The following is an 18609-nucleotide window of genomic DNA, read 5'->3' as shown; positions in this document are numbered from 1 at the left end:
AGAACTCTTGTCTACAGAGCCTTTAGCCTAAGTTAGACAATGAAGCATTGCAGGAAAAGGTGTAACAAGAAATGGTTGACTTTACAGTGGTTTGTAACAGGGTTGTTCTGGCACCTCCACATTCAGCTCTTAAAGTTACAGTCTCTCGAAGCTCTTTCTCTAGTTTCCCTGCCATCATTGTTAGGAGCCCCTGATAGGAAGCACTGAAGGTGGAGTTAAGAAAAAGAATGGGTATTTTTTGCATTTCTGTAAGTAAAAGTTCTTCTGATCTCGGCACTGTAAAAACTGCTTATTAATAGTGCAGCATTTATATGTAAATATGTACATAAAACTTCTGCAAGCTTAAGGATATGTTCACACTGAAGTTTACCTGGGTACACATGATAAAATTTTAAGCTAGTATGCTGCATATTGCCCAAATATACATCTGGCTTTGTCATCAGGTTTCGTATTTGATACAGACCACCTTTACAGCTACACCGTGCAATCCTAAATTCGGAATTGCAGTCGTTACAGCATATTTTTCAATTAAATGGAAAAGATCTCAGTTTCCTTTATCTGTTCATATCTTTTCAATAAAGATATACTGGCAGCATGGTATAGTATACTTTGGTCCTCAGCATACATAAAATTATGGGGAAGTCAGAGTTCAAGAAGCTCTGATATTTGAACTCCTTTTTTATGTACTGATTTTTATGCTTAGCAATATCCAACAACTGAAAACATTTTATTGTGGAGACCTCACAGAATAATGAAAGGTCTTTGATTGATTGATGAAATCAATTACTGGTAGAATGTTTTGTTAGAAGCGTTCTAAAAAAAAACGAAATACAAACAAAGAGAGTCAAAACCAAATACATGTGCCCTTCCCCAGCCTTTCAAATCTACCGCCATAGGAAAACCTATGAGTCTTTAAGAACACCATTTAAGAACACCATTTTATTTGTACTTAACACCTAAATACCACCGCTTTTTTTTTTTTTAATGGCTATTTTTTCAGTTTTAATTTTTAAAAAACATTCCAGGGCTCTTGTATGTTTTATATGAAGGTTTCTCTGGTTCTTTTTTCTTTTTTTCTTTTTCTTTAGTAAACATCTAATTTCAGTTTCCAGCTGAGCAATTTCTAATCACTTAAAAAAAAAAAAAAAAATTAATCACCTCTTCAGGTCAGCATGCATGTAACTCATCTTGAAAATAGTTTAAAATCTTGTGAAATAAACTCTATTGTATAAGGCCTTTCAGTACCTTAGAAAAGTGCATATTGCATATTAATGACATAGCAGATTTTCTGAAGACTTCTTGGGATTTGTTTGTTTAGGTTTTCAAATAGCAATGGAATGATTTTTTTGGTGTTACTACACAAAGCCGGGTAACTTGACTCATAGATTTGCTGTTGTAGTTTAATTACTGTCTATTAGATTTTTTTTTTTTTAATTTGTAAAGTAAAAATACAGAACAAAGTTTTGTTCATTACTGTTTCAATGTCTTCCTTTTAGCTTTCCATCAGTTGGATACAGGTATTTTGCTTATTTCTAGAGACAGAGATTTGAAAAGTATRCAACTTTGCTGATAAAACTTAAGCCAAATATCTTCATTTTTTAATCTTGATTAGTGCTTCAAAGTGGGATAGMAAGCAGCTGCAAATATTGGACAGTGACTTCAGGTTGGTTGGTTTTTTTTAAGCCAAGAACTGCATTCTGGAAATCCAAGGACACTTAGTAGGAGTCTTTGCCTTACACAGAGGCAAGTCATAGTTGATCTTGTGGGTCACAGGAAAAGTCTGCATGASAGTAGGACAGTCGCAAAACAACTAGGATAATGAGTTATTAAAAGTTCAGTAGAATTATTGTTTCAAAAGAAAATATTTACATATGCTCTTTGCAGCTGCTTATGTAAAGTAGAGGTAAAAAATAGTAAAAGGCAGAGAATATTTCTGGAACGGCAGTTTGCTAAAACACAAATTCCCTTTCAAGTGAATAAAAATAGGTATCACTTTCTTTTGTAATCTCTGTTTTATAATGTTACTGAAGCACTATTCATTCTGAATGACTGAGAGATGCTTTATGTTGGTGTCAAAGTGCTCTAGATAGAAGCCTTTTAGCTTCCTAGCTTTTGGGTTCATGACAGGGTTTTCAAATCAGAAAGATTCTACTACTCTCCCTTCCCATCCCTGTTCACACTGAGGTGAACAGCTAACTCACTTTGAGGTGGTTTGGAAACTTGACATATTTACAGCTGTTTTAATTTTCTGTTGCTCTAGTGAGTTGAATTACATATGCCTTCTCTCTCCCCCACACAAAATAGTTTTTTGCAGATTTTTTTTTTTTTTTTTGCAGCTGAATCTTTTTACCTTATGATCATATGAGCATCAGAGGGAGATATAAGAGAGGATCGTGCCTTTGAAATCAGGAAAAGAGATGTAGGAATGAAAGTAGAACAGGAAGTAAGGAAGAAGTAGAACATCCCTCACTGGGCTTCAGTGAGCTTTTGATTGAAATCTTAAGCCTCGCTTTTTTGCACCAAAAATAATGTCTCAGAGTCTCTGCTTCCACTCTTCTTTGAAAATAGTGTTTGTTCAATATACTCTCTAGAAAAGGAATCTGAACAAAAAAAAATGAGTTTCCTTCTATTACAAACCATCAAGAGTAACTATCAAATGTCGTCTTCTGTTCACACAGGGATTTAGCAGCTGATCTTCTTATGATGATTCCTGATAATAAACTTCAGTTAGTAAAACTGTGTGCTTTTTATCCTGGATGCACATCAGAAATAAATGACCTACATAAAAAGGTACAATGAAAGAGTTTATCTCAATGCTAGCAAGAGGTAATATATTGGTTTGTTTCTGAGTTTCAGAGTACTTAAGGACAAATACACTTATAGGATAAATTTGTCACTAATAATCTTGTACATTTAGTATCTTTTTCTGCTCTTTTTTGTTCAGGCTTCATAGGCTTTATTCTGAGCATTGCACATTAGGAACTTTAATTCTACTATGTGTACAGTATTTCCATGGCAAAGGCTGCTTCAGAAGTAGCTTATGATCTTCAGAATTCCCTGTCAGTGAGATCTAAGACCTCCATGTCACTGAGTGCAGTCTAATTACACTCAGCTTTCTGTATCATCCTGAGTTATTGTATGTCTTAAGTCTATGATCTGCTTAAATCCCCTCTTCAGCAGTGGAAGAGTCTGATCTACTACTTAAGGAGATTTCCTTAAGGTTTGACCTGGACTACACATATGTTAAACAGAGTAACAAGTTCACAAAAGCCCCAGCAATGGAAGTAGGTGTTAGTCATATTGCTGCAGTTACTGAAACTCTTCCTCTGGTGTTGTTCACTGGTCTAGATGACTATCTTAATGCAGATTATATGCACATATTTCCTTCAAACAATGAGTCTACTTTCAGAGAGAGTTTGATCTTACTATGCTACATGCAAAATTTAGTAGTTCTGTGCACCTTATTATAATATTCAAACAATTAAATATTTCTTTAGAAAAAAAATCTTTGTTTTCTAGTGTAATCTTCCTGATGTAGAAGAATGTATGCAGCTGGCAGAGACAATTCAAGCAGATGGAGATGTATTTGAAACTATAAAGTACTATCTGTTAAGTACAGAACCAGAAAAGGCTCTCCCTATTGGCATACAGTACGTCAAGGGTAAGTACCTAGAGGAAGAAACATACTGAAGCGTAAGTCATTTGTATTGCTTGCCTCTTCAGAGATTTCTTTTTGTTTATATTTTTCAACAGAACAACTTCGTGGCTCAGATTGGACTTTAGATTCAGTCTGTCCGTATCTTGATCTTCTAAGTTACATACGCACTGAACGATTAGTGTTGCATAAATGTAGCGAGTGAGTATTTTTTCCATACTTATAAAAGAGGGAGTTTCATTAAAAAGAAACTTCTGGAATCAAAAAATGCAGGTGCTTGTTGTTAGTAGCATCTCTTTTGACCGAAAGACGGATACAAACAAATTCCAGCAAGCGGGCTAACTCCCAGTTTGCAGAATAGATTGTGGAATTCTCCTACATGTTCAAAGTTTAGTAAGGAAAAAAATACTTAATTGCCTCTTTCTCTGTGGTATTTACAATGAGTAAAGAAATTCTCTTCCTATTTGAAGAAACTCACTTTGATCACCTCTGGTTTCAGTTGCTTGAAGAAAAAGAGCAGTGGTGCCACACAAAATACAGATTTTTATGTCAAAGTATTAAGAAAATTAGAGCTGCTGCTCTCAGAATTAAYTCTAAAATAGTGTTTTACCTGTAGGTTGGGCAGTCAGCCTACACTTGTGGCTGTACAGGTGTGCATGTGAAGAATTTAAAAGAGCAAAAAGCTTAGCTCATACAGCCTTTGGGGAAATTGAAGAAACTGAATGGGTGGGACAATTACATTTACATTTGAGGTTTTATCACATTAAAAGGTCTGAATGCCTGTTCTCTTTCCTTCTCTTCTCCCCTTCCCTCCCTCCCTTCTCTTCTCTTCTCCCCTTCCCTCCCTCCCTTCTCTTCTCTCCTTCCTTTTGTATTTTTACATGATTATATATGCACACAAAAATCATGCTTTGTGCCTCCTATTAAAATAAAACTTTAGTGAAATGTTTTAAACAATTATATCACAAAGAAAGTAAGTATAATCAATCAACATATATTCCCCACAAAAGTTGTGCAGATAAACTACTATTTAAAATCATATATTAGAATATTAGTTCTAAGGCTTTTGTAAATGCTTGAAATCCTTATTGTTCATGATTGTTGCTTTACCATTTATAGGTTTCGTAATGAATTGCTGATTTTGTGTGGTTACGTTGGTGCTTTGCTTGCTATCAGAAGACAGTACGATAGCATTGTGCCTGCACTTTATGAATATACAAGGTAATGAAATTATTGTTTTCAGGAACACTTAGAAAYCTCAGTCCCTGTTGGTGCGTGGCCTGTATGGTGTATGCCATACATAATCCCCACTCCCAATATTTGTAAATCTGAGGTTCTAGTTCCCTTACAGTTGTAAGGGTGTACAAGGGTGTACCCATGCCTGTATGTACAGCTTTCTTTTATTTTCTTTGTACATTGTACAAGTAGAAGACTGGTGTACTGCAGCAAACTCTTAGTCTTGTAGAAAAGCACATGTTTTTAAAGTAGAGGAGTCTTCACCATTTCCTGCATGCATGATTGTGTGTTCAGAATTGTAGTTTTTATTTTGTATCTATGTGTAACCTATTTGCCAAGACTTGCTCAGTAATGGCAAGAACTTGGCTCAAATTCAAGGAATCATGACTGAACGCTCACTTAAATCACACCAAGAAACTTGGCTTGATCTTCTGGTGCTTAGTGAGCTAATATTCCCTATTTGTAGGCAAGAATCAGTTGGCATTAGTCAGTTTATTAAACAGCATCTTCTTCAAAGGAGAAAGATTAAGACAATAAAATATAAAYAGGCAACAGACAATAGAATATAAATATACAATAGCTTACTATTCCTTCTCAAAGTATAACCACAATTATTTAGTTTTCCTCTCTGATTTGTTAAGGCTACTGCTGTCCAGCTGACTGATTCCCATCTGTTGCAGTAACCTCTTCCTCGCAAGCTGGGACTGTCAAATTTTATGGTTTTGTCACCTATCCCACAGGGTGACAAGGCCAGGTCCTGCATGTCACTGATTTCATGATGCAGGCTACTTTGCCATTGCCCCAGCTGGTATAGCTCCACTAGCTGTTCTAACTGAACTTGCAGCTTTGCTAACAGCTGCTGCTAATTTAGAAGAAGCTAAATTAGAAGTCTGCTAATTTATTAGAATAAATGCTACATATATGTTATACCCAGTCATTTAGCACCTTTCTAGAATTGTAAGCTTTCCTACAGCTCCTGGTATTTTACGGTAATGGCCTTCCAAAAATAGCAAAACAACTAAGTAAACTTAATTTGCTTTAGGTCTATGTTTGCCTCGCTTATTGAACTTCTCCATGTGAACACAGCACACCTTTCTCTTAGCCACTCTCTTCCTTGAAGCTTGGGGAAGAGATAGGGAAGGGGAAAGGGGACTGTTTTTCTTTCTTTTCTGAACCAGCAGGCTTACATATGGAAAAAAAATGAGATAAAATACATGCTTTTACAGAAGGACTATTCTGATTTGGAAACTGGTAACAAGCAATCTTTCAGACTCAGTTTGTGATAATTTGGCTGTCAAGCTTCAAGTTTTATTGGAATTTACATAACTGTAGAACAATACTGCTCTAACTTTTCTTAGATCACACTATTTTCAGGATTCATAGGGTTTGGGTTTTTTTGGTTTTTTTAGATTGCAGCCAGCTTAAACTAGACATGTACATGCTTAACTTGGACACTTTCTTAAAGGTATCCTGACTGAAACAGAAGTTTGCTGAATTAGGTCAAGTAAAAAACAGTCCTTTTTATTATATTGGATAAATAAAAACYATATATATTGGAATCTTTTTGAAATTCTGTTTTCCACAAGTAAATCAGATGAAATAAGACTGTCCCAGAGCATGTACTGAACCATATCACTCTAACTGCCTTATTTTTCCACGTCAGTTATATATAGAAAGATCAGGTTCTTAATTTTACTAAAATTGTCATTATTAAGAAATAAAAACATATACAACATTAAGATATAGATAGGCCTCAAAGAAAAAAAACAAAGACAAGCTTAAATAAAAAGCTGTACTTTTATATCTCAAAATTTAGTGTTTCCTGTTTAGTATTTAGCAAGAAGGCTCAGATGTTAAACTTATATTCATATTCAATATGAACTAGTTTTATATTACTATTGTCTGTTTTTCTTTTAAGAAAATATTTATGGTTCGAATTAGTTTGGACTTTAATTATTTTCATTCCTTTTCAGCCAGCTTTTAAAAAGACGGGAAGTATCTGTACCTTTGAAAATTGAACAGCTCTCTGAGGAGTTAGATGCATGGAGAGCTTGTACTCAATTAGCCAAGTAAGTGCAAAATATAAAATTGAGTGAGATTACAGCATTTAAATGTTCTAGTTGTCAGTACAATATTTATTTCCTGTATAAAATCTGAATATGAATGTAAAGAATTAGGTCTCTGTGGGCCTAATTTCTAATGTAAATTTAAAATGTATAGYTCAAAATGAAGTCTCTCTTGTTGACAGGCCTACAGATGAATTGCCAGGCACGCCACCATCTGAATCACAGAGAACAGTGTACTCAATATTGGCATCACGAATACAAGAAGAGCCTTTGAAAGGAATGGTTGGGCCAGACTATGTCACAGGATCAAATCTTCCTAGTCATTCAGATGTTCACATCTCTTGCTTGACAGGATTAAGGATACAGGTACGGCCAGATGTAAGGTTACGTTAAATCTAAGATTTGTCCAGCGGTGTTTCAGGTTAGCAAGGAAGYGTGTCTTCCTTGTTGTCATGGTAACAGAAGAAGACAAGTGCAGAGATCTGCTATGTAAGAAGGCCACATAAAGAATTGTCCAATCAAATAATTGTCTGGTTGCCTAATCCAAAACTTTTTAACTTCCATGGGAAGGACAGATTTCTTCTACCGAATGTTCCATCTGTTTAAAGTGTGTACAACTAATTGCCTATTAAGCAGCCTCACYGTAGCTTAAATGAAAACAAGAATTTTTTTATTTTCAGTCACATAGTGCCATTCTGTTTTTAGTACTTACTGCTATGCAAATGCATACTATAAAACTTACACTTGATTAATTAATGCCAGATATTAGAAGACTAAATATTCAGATATATTCAGAAATTCATCACTTGAACATAYTCCATGTGTGCTAATCCTTGTAACACTTTTGTTATATGTTATATATAACATATAAAGAAAAAAATCATCAGGGCCTACTCTAGAGTTCCTTTCTCCACGTAATGCCTCCATAGGGCACCATCTTGTATGTAGCTGAATCTGTTTCCTCTATCCAATGCAAGATGCCAGCCCAAAGAGTAAATAACAACAAGGCTGATCTGGGATTAAGTAGGGTAGTCTTGCATCAGAATCTGGAGATGCAAAATACTAGCAAGAACTTTGACGAAAACAAAGCCCCATGAAGTCCAAAAAGCTGGTTGCCAATATTTCCACATTAAACCAGTGGTCCCTGCTGTGGCTTAAAGGAAAATGCTTCAGCATTGCTGGAGACACTGGAAGTTGCCACTGTTAGAATCCATTTGACAAGAACAGCAAATATGGTATTACCAGCTTATTTACAAAATTCTTGACTGAGAGAATGTTAGGGGTTCGCTGCTTTAGACGTCCAGGTCAGCTCACAACAGATTAGTTAATAATAAAGATGTAGTATCCCAGTTACTTGCTTTTACGAGGTTTCTGTGACAAATTCAGAGAGTATACCTCTGTAAGAAGGCACTTATGAACTAAATTGCARCTTTGAGCTAGTGTTTTGCCAAATCAAGAAATTAGCAAATAGTTCTTCTTCCATCAGATAGATTTAGTAGTTTGCTTTTCATGCTTTTATTCTGAAATTATTCTGTAGAATGCATGTGAACTACATGTTTTCAAACAGTTCATGAAGGCATTATGTCCTTCTTTTGTAGATGGAGAAACATGGAGAACTCCACAGGTGATAGGCACAATGACATAACCAGATATTTTGAAGGACAAAACATGTTATTTCAGACTCGAACAGAGACTAGATTTAACTATAAAATAGTTGATAAACATATATAAAATATAACAATTATTTTTTTAATAAACATATATAAAATATAACAATTATTTTTTAAAAAACTAAAAAATAAAGTATTATGAAGTTTGGGGCTTACACATTTTAGAACATAATCAAATTGCCTATTACACTTTTCTAAACTAAGTATTAGTGCTTTAATTTGACTGGGTACTATTTTTGCATGAATRCAGATAATAAGTAACGTTTCATGTCCTTCCCAGATAAAACTCTTCCTTTATAGTAGTCTTTACACAATATATGTGTACTTACTTTTTTCTTTCCTCTCTAAACATTTGCACTGAACAGGGTCCAGTGTTCTTCCTTGAAGATGGAAAATCTGCTATTTCACTGAATGATGCTTTGATGTGGGCCAAAGTGAATCCTTTTTCACCATTAGGAACAGGAATACGACTTAACCCATTCTGATGAGATGTTTTCCTCTCTACTTTGTAGTGCTTAAAGTAATACTTGGTGGGTTAATACTGATTTCACCTTGATTGTCAAAGGACATAAAGATGGCAGTTGATTCCTCCTGAAGGACAATTACTTGGACTTTGCAAATTGTATAAGACAACAAGAAAAAGAATTTTTTATATATATATATATATATATATACACACATATATATATTTGTTGATAATCCAAAGAAGTTATTTGAGAATCCAAAGAAAAAAGTCCTAACTTAATTGACAGCCATGTCTTTTTTTTTTTTTCTTAATACAAATACTGTTGCCAGCCAATGCAGACATATTTCAGTTAATTTTGTGTAAACTGATGTCTTGTAAAGCAAGCGGGCAAATATCTGCACATTATTAAAACACTGGTGTAACTGAAACTGTGAAATTCATAAATACACTTTCAAATACATAATAGGATGACTTATGGGTAGCCACTACAATGTATTTTTAGAATCACCAGAATCCTGCAGATGAGTTTCGTGCTTTGTGTTCCCTTATTTTTAAATGAATTCTTAGAGAGGATTCTGTAACAAAAATAAATTTTAAGTACTCTAGATGATTTTTTTCATCCATTAAATATTATGCTTTCATAGCAGTACAAAGATGTTTACTGATAGCTTGTTTAGGTATGTTTGAATAGCTAGATTATAATATTCTATTTTCTGGTAAGTTTATCTTTGGCAACTCTCCCCTTATTTTCACTGGAAGCTAAAATGCACTTTTTTTTTTCTAAAAGCAAAAATAAAGGATTGTAAAGAACAAACAGCAAACGTATTGAAATTGTTTAAATACATTAGGTACACTTAAAATACATTTTCTTTTTATATTTTGTATTAGTTACAAATATGCATGTAGTACGAAGGACCAGACACAAATATTTGGGCTTGTATTTTTATTTTACTAATTTTACAGCATTTATTAATTTTACAGCACTTCATTAATGCTGTGCTAAAATGGGGAAAAAATTATGGCAATAGACTGTAAGAATATTTAAATTTAAAAACTGTGTATAATATGACATTTAATCATAAGGCAAATATTACAGTCAGAATAATTTATCTGTCAAAAATATCCCTTGGCTATATTCTTTGTTAGAACAATTGATGGCACAAGAGCAGAAATTCACATGACCTGTTGTTACCTTTGCTGCTGCTGCTGCTTTAAAATAAATGTTAAAATCCTAATAGTTTATATAAATTGCAAATAAAAAATGACAGCTATTTCTAAAGAAGCTCTTGTGAAACTGGACATAATAAACACTCTTTTGGTAGCTGTAACGTAATCCTCATCAGATGGGTAAGCAATGCCCTCATTTAACCAACAGAAATAAAGGAACAAACAAATAGTCTGCCCAAGCCAGTAAGCTTGAAAGAAATTAGAACTCAAGATTTTTTCCCCCTCCCTTTATCTTTAGAAAGTTAAAATTTCGTTGTCAATGTTCTAGAATAGTATTATAGGATTTCTAGTGTAAGACTATGTTGAAAAAAAATCTTAGCTGTTTCATAATTATACAGAAACATTTTTGCACACACTTAAGTGTTGCAGCAGAATGTTTTCTTTTTTGCAGGTAGTTGGGAAAATGTTTTTCTTTGTTTAATCATGTAGAACCCAGGGAATGAGAGTTGCATTTCAGAAATAAAAGTTCAGTTTGCAGAAGTTTTCTAGCAATCAGTATCTGATGGGCTGCTTTTGTCAAATGAAACATCAGTTATCTTTCAGCACATAAATCATCTGTCCTTGTATGTAATAATTGTAAATACAAAATTGGCAAGCAAAGCAAGAACTGAACATGCAGCCCCATTTTTGATTATTAGGATCTGAATGATTGATGCAACTGCCACTCTGCTACACTTCAAATCTTTTTTTGCATCCTAAGAATTTTTACTGATATTTAACAGTCTGAACATCCTACAGTATGTAGTATAACTACATCAGTTTGTGGAGTTGTGCCTTAATGTAGAATCTGAGACAAATCTACTCCCTCTTTAGAGTAAGGATTTTTTTTCATTGTTGAAATATGAAAATTAAGTCAAAGGGCACTTTCTTACATTAGAAATCTGTCAGATAACAGTTATTGTGAACAAAAAGAGGTTGTGTTTTCTTTAAGGTAAACTTACTCGTGGTGAGTGAGGGGAACACGCAAAAAAATATTTTGTCTACTGTTAAAACTGTGGTTGCAACTGTCAAAACATAGATGCACCTTTTTCAAGTATCATTTCAGATTGTGTGCTAACATGTGACTTTATTGTCTGGCATAGCTAGGCAAATATAGATATTTGCCTTTAACATTAAAGAATACTTTTTCTTCAAATAATTGTTTGACTTTTCTGTGATAGTATTTCTGTTTTAATGAAGGAAGTTATCAAGCAATCTAGCTTATGCTTTCAAATTACAATAGATCTCCGTATTCATGAGGTAAGAACCTAACATTATTAGCCCTACAAAAATCAAATTCATTGTTCTTTGAAAGAATTTGGTCACAATTAATGACACATCTTTTTTAAGCTTCACAGGCTGTAGTCAAATATGACATCCTCAGAGCAGAACACTTTCCTAGCTAGCTTCTAAGACAATACAAAAAAATATATCATGCTATGAACTCTTCTCTTTTGGAATTCTGCTTTTAAAATTTTATCTGGCACTTTAAACTGCTGTTGCTGAAGAAAATCTTTTGTTGGATAAAATTATTAAATACAGAATTACAACAGTTGTAAAATAATAGTAATGCAAGAAACTGCCTTCATTCTTTATACAGAAAACAAAAATACCAAGATTAGATATGTTTTCTTTTAGGATAAGCGTGAATTATTTTTAAAAATCTGAAGCTTTTCCAATTATGTAGTAATGAAGTCCAGGATCATCTTTRCTGTAGGTAAGATTACTATAAAAAGAAAAAAACCCACAAATTTTAAAAAGCATTTGTGAAGACTTGGTGTCCATTTGTACAGTAGGTCAAGATACAAGGAAATGAAGTACAGTTGGGTAAATTAAGAATTTCATATGCAATGATAATACCTCACAGCTTCTGATCTTTTTATCGGAAAATCTGTATCAGAAAATTTCATTAAGCTACTTAAGATCATATAGCAACTCTAGTAAGAAATGAAGTGGAAGTGTTGTTATACGAACACAGAAATTACAGTAATGCAGATTTTGCAAATATTAAGCAGAAGTAGTTTTAAAATGTGACAATTAAAATGTTAAATTTGAATGTTTTCAATTTATTTTATTTAGAATGGAATCACTCTGTAATTAACAGACAGTAAACCTCAGCTTTCTTGTTGAATAAGCAGTCAGCACCACCCTGATCAGAACAGGGTTTGTGTTTKAAAGTTCCACGCTCTGGGATTTCTTTCTGAGGTTCAGCTTATCCTTTCAGTAGTCTGCTGGAGGCGTCAAACATCATCCATCAAAACAGAGGATCTGTCAGCCTGTTTCACCTGGATTTCTTTGAAATGAACATCTTTTTTTGCCTCTGATTTCTGAGGAATCTAGATGCAAAGGGGGGAAGATCAGAAATTATAGAATGCAAGAAATATATATATATTTGAAGACTATAAGCATTGAAACTTCATAATTTTAAAGGGACAATACTGTTTTAAGATGCATGTTGACAGCTTTTTAAAGTTTAATCTTTTTTTAACCATTTTTTAGTTAAACAGTGAAAGACAGACTCATCTTGCCACATGTACRGCACTACTTTAGCCTTATACACAAAGCAGTACCACATTCCAAGGGTATGATTATTTGAACCAATGTATGCTACCTTGGTGACGAAGGGGAAAAATGCATAGGAGCAACCTTAAAACTGTTCAGTCAGATCACTTTGTGGATTTTGCTATCTATGTCCGGAACAAGATGGCATTTATGTCCATAGGGCCACCGTATGAGTCAGGACTGAGTAGGACTTGGTGACCTGCTACAAAGCTGGCTATGCACATTAATTTTCCCGGACCAGATCCTACAGTTCTCTACACAGGCAAGGTTTCTATCAGTGCGATGGGAATTACTGCCCATTTAGCCATTCATCAACAAAATTAAAGTCTTCAATGCATAACTGGGAAGAATTGACTTTAGTATTGTGAAAGTCTTAATCCAGAATAAATARCAATTCTGAGGAAGATAAGAGCAGCAGTTTTGAATATTAGAATAATATCTCCAGGTGCCTTAGCTCAAACCAACATTATGTTAAAAGAAAAACGAAAAACCACCCCAACCTACTTTCTAAGAAATTGTAGCTGATGACTTGAAAATTTGTAACACAATCTCTCTTCATTGCCTGTATATCAAAAGCAAACCAAACCCACCCAACATTATAATCTGAGAAGATTAAAATGAAGACTTACATGATGCAGCAAACAGTTTTTCCTTCGGGATACTAACTGTATTCTCTGAGGCTGTTGTACAAGAAAGAYGGCAAACTGCATGTTGTCCTAATCTTGGTTTAACGTTAAAGCGCTCTTTAAACAAAAATAACTTCTTCATTTCAGTAACATAATAAGAATCTCATCAATTGTTCAGTTTTTTAGTTTAAAAACAGTTACTATACCTATCCCATTTGTCTTAAAGACACACAGATCACCATGGTAGCAGTATTAAATGAATACTGCAGCAAAAACCTGAAACAAATGGATCCTCTKAGGAGAAAGTTTATATGGTAAAAGTGCACAGTATTTTCTTTTTAAATAAAGATTTTGCACAAGTTGAGAGATTTTGGGGACATAATGCAGGTGAGATCATAAATAAGCATGAAATACTTCACAATTTCTCTTGGTTTTATATCTTGAAACCACACATGTTGACTCTGAACAACTTAAACATTTGAAAAGAACACTCAAATGACAAAAATACTTAATGATTTTACAACATACTTGACTTCCTACTGAAAAGAAATCTAACCTCTGACAAATGCTGGTCATACACATCCTTCTGCAGATCCAGAATAAATTTTTCATCTGATGTCTGTCAGTCAGGGTACTTTAGTCTTCAAAAATTTTAAAGATGCAGCTGAAAGACCCACTCATCCAAAATTTGATATCTACATTGTTTGTGTATACATAATTTGCTCTTGCATGTAAACTCCCATGCAAGTAACATGCTTGCATGTTACTCCCAGTAACATACAGCAAAGAAAGAAATCAATAGGAGAAATTTTTTTAACCCTAGCCTATGGCACGGAAGGACTRCCATTGGAATGTAAGTTCAATTTCAGTGTCAGCATTTTGAGAAAGATATGAAAACTCACAGTAGTGCAGAAAGAGCCCCCCACCCAAATGAAAACAGAGAAAATGTCTAGTGACTTTTAAATACTTGAAAATTCATTCAGTCAAGATGATGTTTTGTTTTGTTTTGTTTTTTTTGAGGTGAGCTTATGAGTAAACCTGCACCAAGAAGTATTGAATTTTTAAGAGATCTTAAAGCCCCCTGATGGGGGGGGGGGGGGGGAACAAAAAAAGACACAAACAAAAACATCATTTTGAAAACATACTGCACAACACCCTCTCTTGGGCTATGTCTCTGCTATAGGACAAATCTGCTTTGTAGCTTGAGTTGCAGTCCTATTTCCTCAGTCATACAGATTYGATGATCTGCAGAAAATACGCAGCAGCTCCTTTGCAGCCTAGAGTCAGTCTCAGAAGCCGGGGCATTAGAGGCATGGTGGTCACTTGGGTTTTTCTCTGGGATGGAGCTGGAACTCAGTGTCATTTGGGAACACTCCTGAGATACCCATGATAGCTTTTGATCAAGACAGCTTGTCTTCCAAAAAGACATGCTTTAACTGACGCGTTGGTTATGGAATTGCAGGTAAGAATAGTCAAGTGAAATGCAATGGCCTGCAAGACACAGGWGGTCAATCTAGACAGGCTAGTGAGCTCTTCTGACCTCAAAAATGTGTGAACCATTGGCAGGAAAGTTAGGTACACGTACAAACGTTTGCAAGAGTGGAGCAATATAAAAGTTGGGGGGGGTTCTATAGATTGTCTTATAGGAGAGGACTGTCATCTAGTCTTAGGAGGAAAAATACAAAACATTAAAATGAACAGAATTATAAATTCAAACTGGTTGATTTAAAAATATGTTTTTCCTCTCTTGAAGATCATTTGGTAACATCAGTGATATGGGGCAACTGATCCAACCATCATTATCCAAGTAATCTAAATCCAAGTAATCCAAATTAATAAGCAGAAGGATGAAATAATTAGCTACTGAATTATCTTATTGAATCATAGACAGGACCTCTGGAGGTTCTCTAGTCCAATCCCCAAGCTGAAGCAGGTTCAAATAGATGGGTTTGCTCAAGGCCTTGACCAGTCTGGTTTTAGGTAGTTCTGAAGATGAAGATCCCACAGCCTCTCTGGATGCTTCCTCCAGGGTATGACCACCCTCACACTGAAGATTTTTGTCCACAGCTATAATTAGAATTTTCTGTGTTCTAGKTTTTATCTGCTGTCTTTTGACATATCACTGTGCACCTCGGAGAACAGTCTGGCTCCAACTTTTCCATGCCCTCCCATGAGGTAGGTATAGACAGCAGTAAGATTTCCTTTCAACCTTCTCTCCTTAACGCTGAACAAACCCAGTTCAGTCTCTCCTTGTATATCATGYGTACCAGCCCTCCAACTATTTTGGGGCCCTTCCTGGACTTGTTTAGTATTTCAATACATGTTTTGTACTGGGCAGCCCAAAACCAGATGCAGTCTCACAAGCGCACGTATAAAGAAAATGAATCACTTCTAAAAGAGCTTGCGTATTACACTCTTACTAACACATCCCAGGATGTCATTGGCCTCCACTGTTACTGAGGGCACCTTGCTGGCTCACATTGCATTTGTCCATCCAGTCTCCCAAGTCTTTTTCTACAAAGCTGCTTTCTAATCAGTCGGCCCCTAGGCTGTACTGGTACATAGGGTTACTCTATCCCTAGTGCAAGTCTTTGCATTTGTCTTTGTTGAAACTGATGAGGCTCCTGCCAGACCATTTCTCCAGCTTGTCAAGGTCCCTCTGACCAGCAGCGCTGCCCTCCAGCACATCAGTGACTTCCCAGTGCCCTTTGTCCCACTCATTAATATAGACATTAAAAGGTACCGGCCCAAGAATTGATCCCTGAGGGAGGCCACCAGTGACTGGCCATCAGCTGGACTCTGTATACAGCCCTTCGATTACAACCTTTGGATCTGACAGTCCAGCCAATTTTCCATCCAKCTTATCATTCACTTATCCACTCTATATCCCAACACTTTGGCTACAAGTGTACTACGGGTCTTTCTTTGCTAAAGGCAAGCCATATGATATCCATGGCTCTCCCTTTGTACTCAAAGCCACTGCTCAAAGAAAATCAGCGGCATGCTGTAACACCTCTGCTACAGAGAGGACACTTCAGCCAAGACCTATCTCAGGAACTCAGCAGCTTCATTTGATTAAAAAAAAGGAGAGGCAGGAGTATTTATCAGTAATGTGTTAATGGTGGAAATGCTATTTATTAAATTTAAATTGACCYCCAATAACATAACATTACTATACTACCAAAGGAAAGCTGAACTTAGCCACACAGCAGAGCTCAAACATCACAAAACACTAGGAAACCTTCAGGAGATGACTGTATTCGTTATCCAACCCCTATTCACGTTATTCACACATACAGTTCTAATGGTATCCCCCAGTCATGTTTGGGCAACCACAAGCATGCTGCTTTCTGTCTTCAATGATCAGCCYGAAACTAGAACAGTAACTTGCGAAAAATATGACTGTCCCAATCTCTGGTCCTGCTCTTTACTTTTTCTTTTGAAGGAAACACAAAAGTACTCAGGTGGATTCTCTTCCCTTTCTTGCATTTGCATTCTCATGTGCATATTAATGACTGCATTAACCTTCTGTCTATTTATGCTCACACTGGGCTCAACCATTATTTCAGTTAGCTTAATGCTATTTTTGATAGCCTTTGAAGCTGTTAATCTGGCAGCCATGGGTAACTGTGCCTGATAATAGTAGTCTGTAAAATCAATCATCTCCCTGTCTTGAATGCTTTTAAGAYTAGGGRAAAAAAAAAAGTGTTCAGGAATTAATTACCATAAATAATAACAAATAGCAAAAAAAGACATTGGCTAAACTTAGTTTTTACAGTTCTATAGTATGCAAATTATTATTTTCATTTTGTAAATGGGGAACAAAAACAGAATTATCTTACATAGCTTGACCAAAGTGATACAGAAAGAGCCAGTAGGATCATTCACTATCCATGCCATGAGCTCAATCCAGCAAGTTAAACCTTCTCAAACTTTTCTTCTAAAGTCAAATTTCACTTTAGAACACGTTTGCATTCACAGCTGTGCTCTTTCTTGTCAAATCAGGGTGAAAGAGGCACAAGTTGTGAAACCCACCGAGTAATATTAATATGCCTGTGAGTAGTAAGAGTGAAGAAACCATACGTAAGCCTCATCCCTTGCCGTCTGTTAGCACTGAGTAGGTGTCCTGCACCAGAATTTCCGCTGCTCCTGGTATACAGTGAATTGTTCCATCTATGACCTCCTCGGCAAGGCTGAGCTTCTGTTTGTGCAACACGAGCAAGTTTCAGGCGTGAACAAACACCAACAGCACAGCTCTGCTGTGTGAACCGAGGCTCCCTGTGCCCTCCGATCCCTTTCAAGCCAGCCTGATCAGACTCAGACCTCGCTTTAAGCTACACGCTGCCGAAGGGCAAGAAGCGCCGAGGCGCTCCCGACCGCCCCCAGCCCCGCGGCCCCGGCGCGCACCGCGGGGCAGCGCGGCCGGCGGCGCGCGCCCCGCGGCGCGGCTCCTCCCAGCTGCCCCGCCGGCCCGGCGCCTCGCCCTGCGCGGGGGGCAGCGGCTGAGCGTGGCCGCCCGCGAGCTCCCGTTCCCGCAGGCGCGGCGCTGCGCGCCCCCGCGGTAACAGCGCGACAGGATCTCCGCCACCAGGTACCCGTGGCGCAAGTCCCTGCCGAGGCAAGGCGAAGCCTAGGGCAGGCGGAGAGGTCGAGGGGCTGCAGCCCACGGGGCAGCCCCAGCTGCGCGGCGGCCATGGCGGCGCCGCCGCCTGCCGCCAACGGCCGTTACGACGCAACGGGCGGGCGCGCGGGTCTGGCGGTGGCCCGGCCCCGCCCCGCCCGCGGTGAAGGCGCGGCAAGTCGCGTCTTCTGGATGTTTCCATGGTCCGTGTGCCCCCGCTGAGTGCTTTACCTGCGCCGGGGGTTTCGCTGCAGAACTGAGACACTGCACTATAACTTTTTTTTTTTTTCCCCTCAGAAAATGTCTTCTAATACCGTTTTGCTGCTATACTAGCTAGCATTATAATTAATAACACAAATACTACAGCTAGAAAAGAAGGTTTCCTCTAAAAATGTGTGTTGCAGTATTCTTTAACGGTGCTCTGACACGGTTCAATGTTTGGTTTAAACCACAGTTCATATTATTTCAATACCTTACTTAACATTTATTACTTAACGGTAA

General features: G+C 36.7%; 2 protein-coding genes across 2 annotated transcripts in view; one reads left to right on the top strand and one right to left on the bottom strand.

Annotated features, from left to right (window-relative positions):
* The window catches only part of WDR17 (WD repeat domain 17), a 51807-nt gene extending 42545 nt beyond the window's left edge, over positions 1–9262 (top strand). Inside the window, exons 23-30 of the mRNA XM_085311398.1 lie at positions 1497–1517; positions 2679–2790; positions 3520–3661; positions 3754–3856; positions 4775–4876; positions 6865–6960; positions 7140–7323; positions 8993–9262. Coding sequence (XP_085167524.1) covers positions 1497–1517; positions 2679–2790; positions 3520–3661; positions 3754–3856; positions 4775–4876; positions 6865–6960; positions 7140–7323; positions 8993–9112 — 880 coding nt within the window. The 3' untranslated portion in view covers positions 9113–9262. The remainder of the gene's footprint in view (positions 1–1496; positions 1518–2678; positions 2791–3519; positions 3662–3753; positions 3857–4774; positions 4877–6864; positions 6961–7139; positions 7324–8992) is intronic.
* A 3079-nt stretch (positions 9263–12341) lies between these two features.
* SPATA4 (spermatogenesis associated 4) lies at positions 12342–18182 on the bottom strand. Its single transcript, XM_085311316.1, is given in 6 exon segments — positions 12342–12635; positions 13491–13604; positions 16856–17179; positions 17589–17712; positions 17971–18114; positions 18117–18182. Coding segments are annotated over 6 exon segments (837 nt in total). The 3' UTR covers positions 12342–12570.
* Positions 18183–18609: the final 427 nt, after the last annotated feature.

The sequence above is a fragment of the Rhea americana genome, unplaced genomic scaffold (genome assembly GCF_003343005.1).
Source record: "Rhea americana isolate MKP2758 unplaced genomic scaffold, rheAme1 scaffold_34, whole genome shotgun sequence".
Classification (NCBI taxonomy): Eukaryota; Metazoa; Chordata; class Aves; order Rheiformes; family Rheidae; genus Rhea; species Rhea americana.
This window is presented reverse-complemented; position numbering and strand designations above follow the sequence as displayed.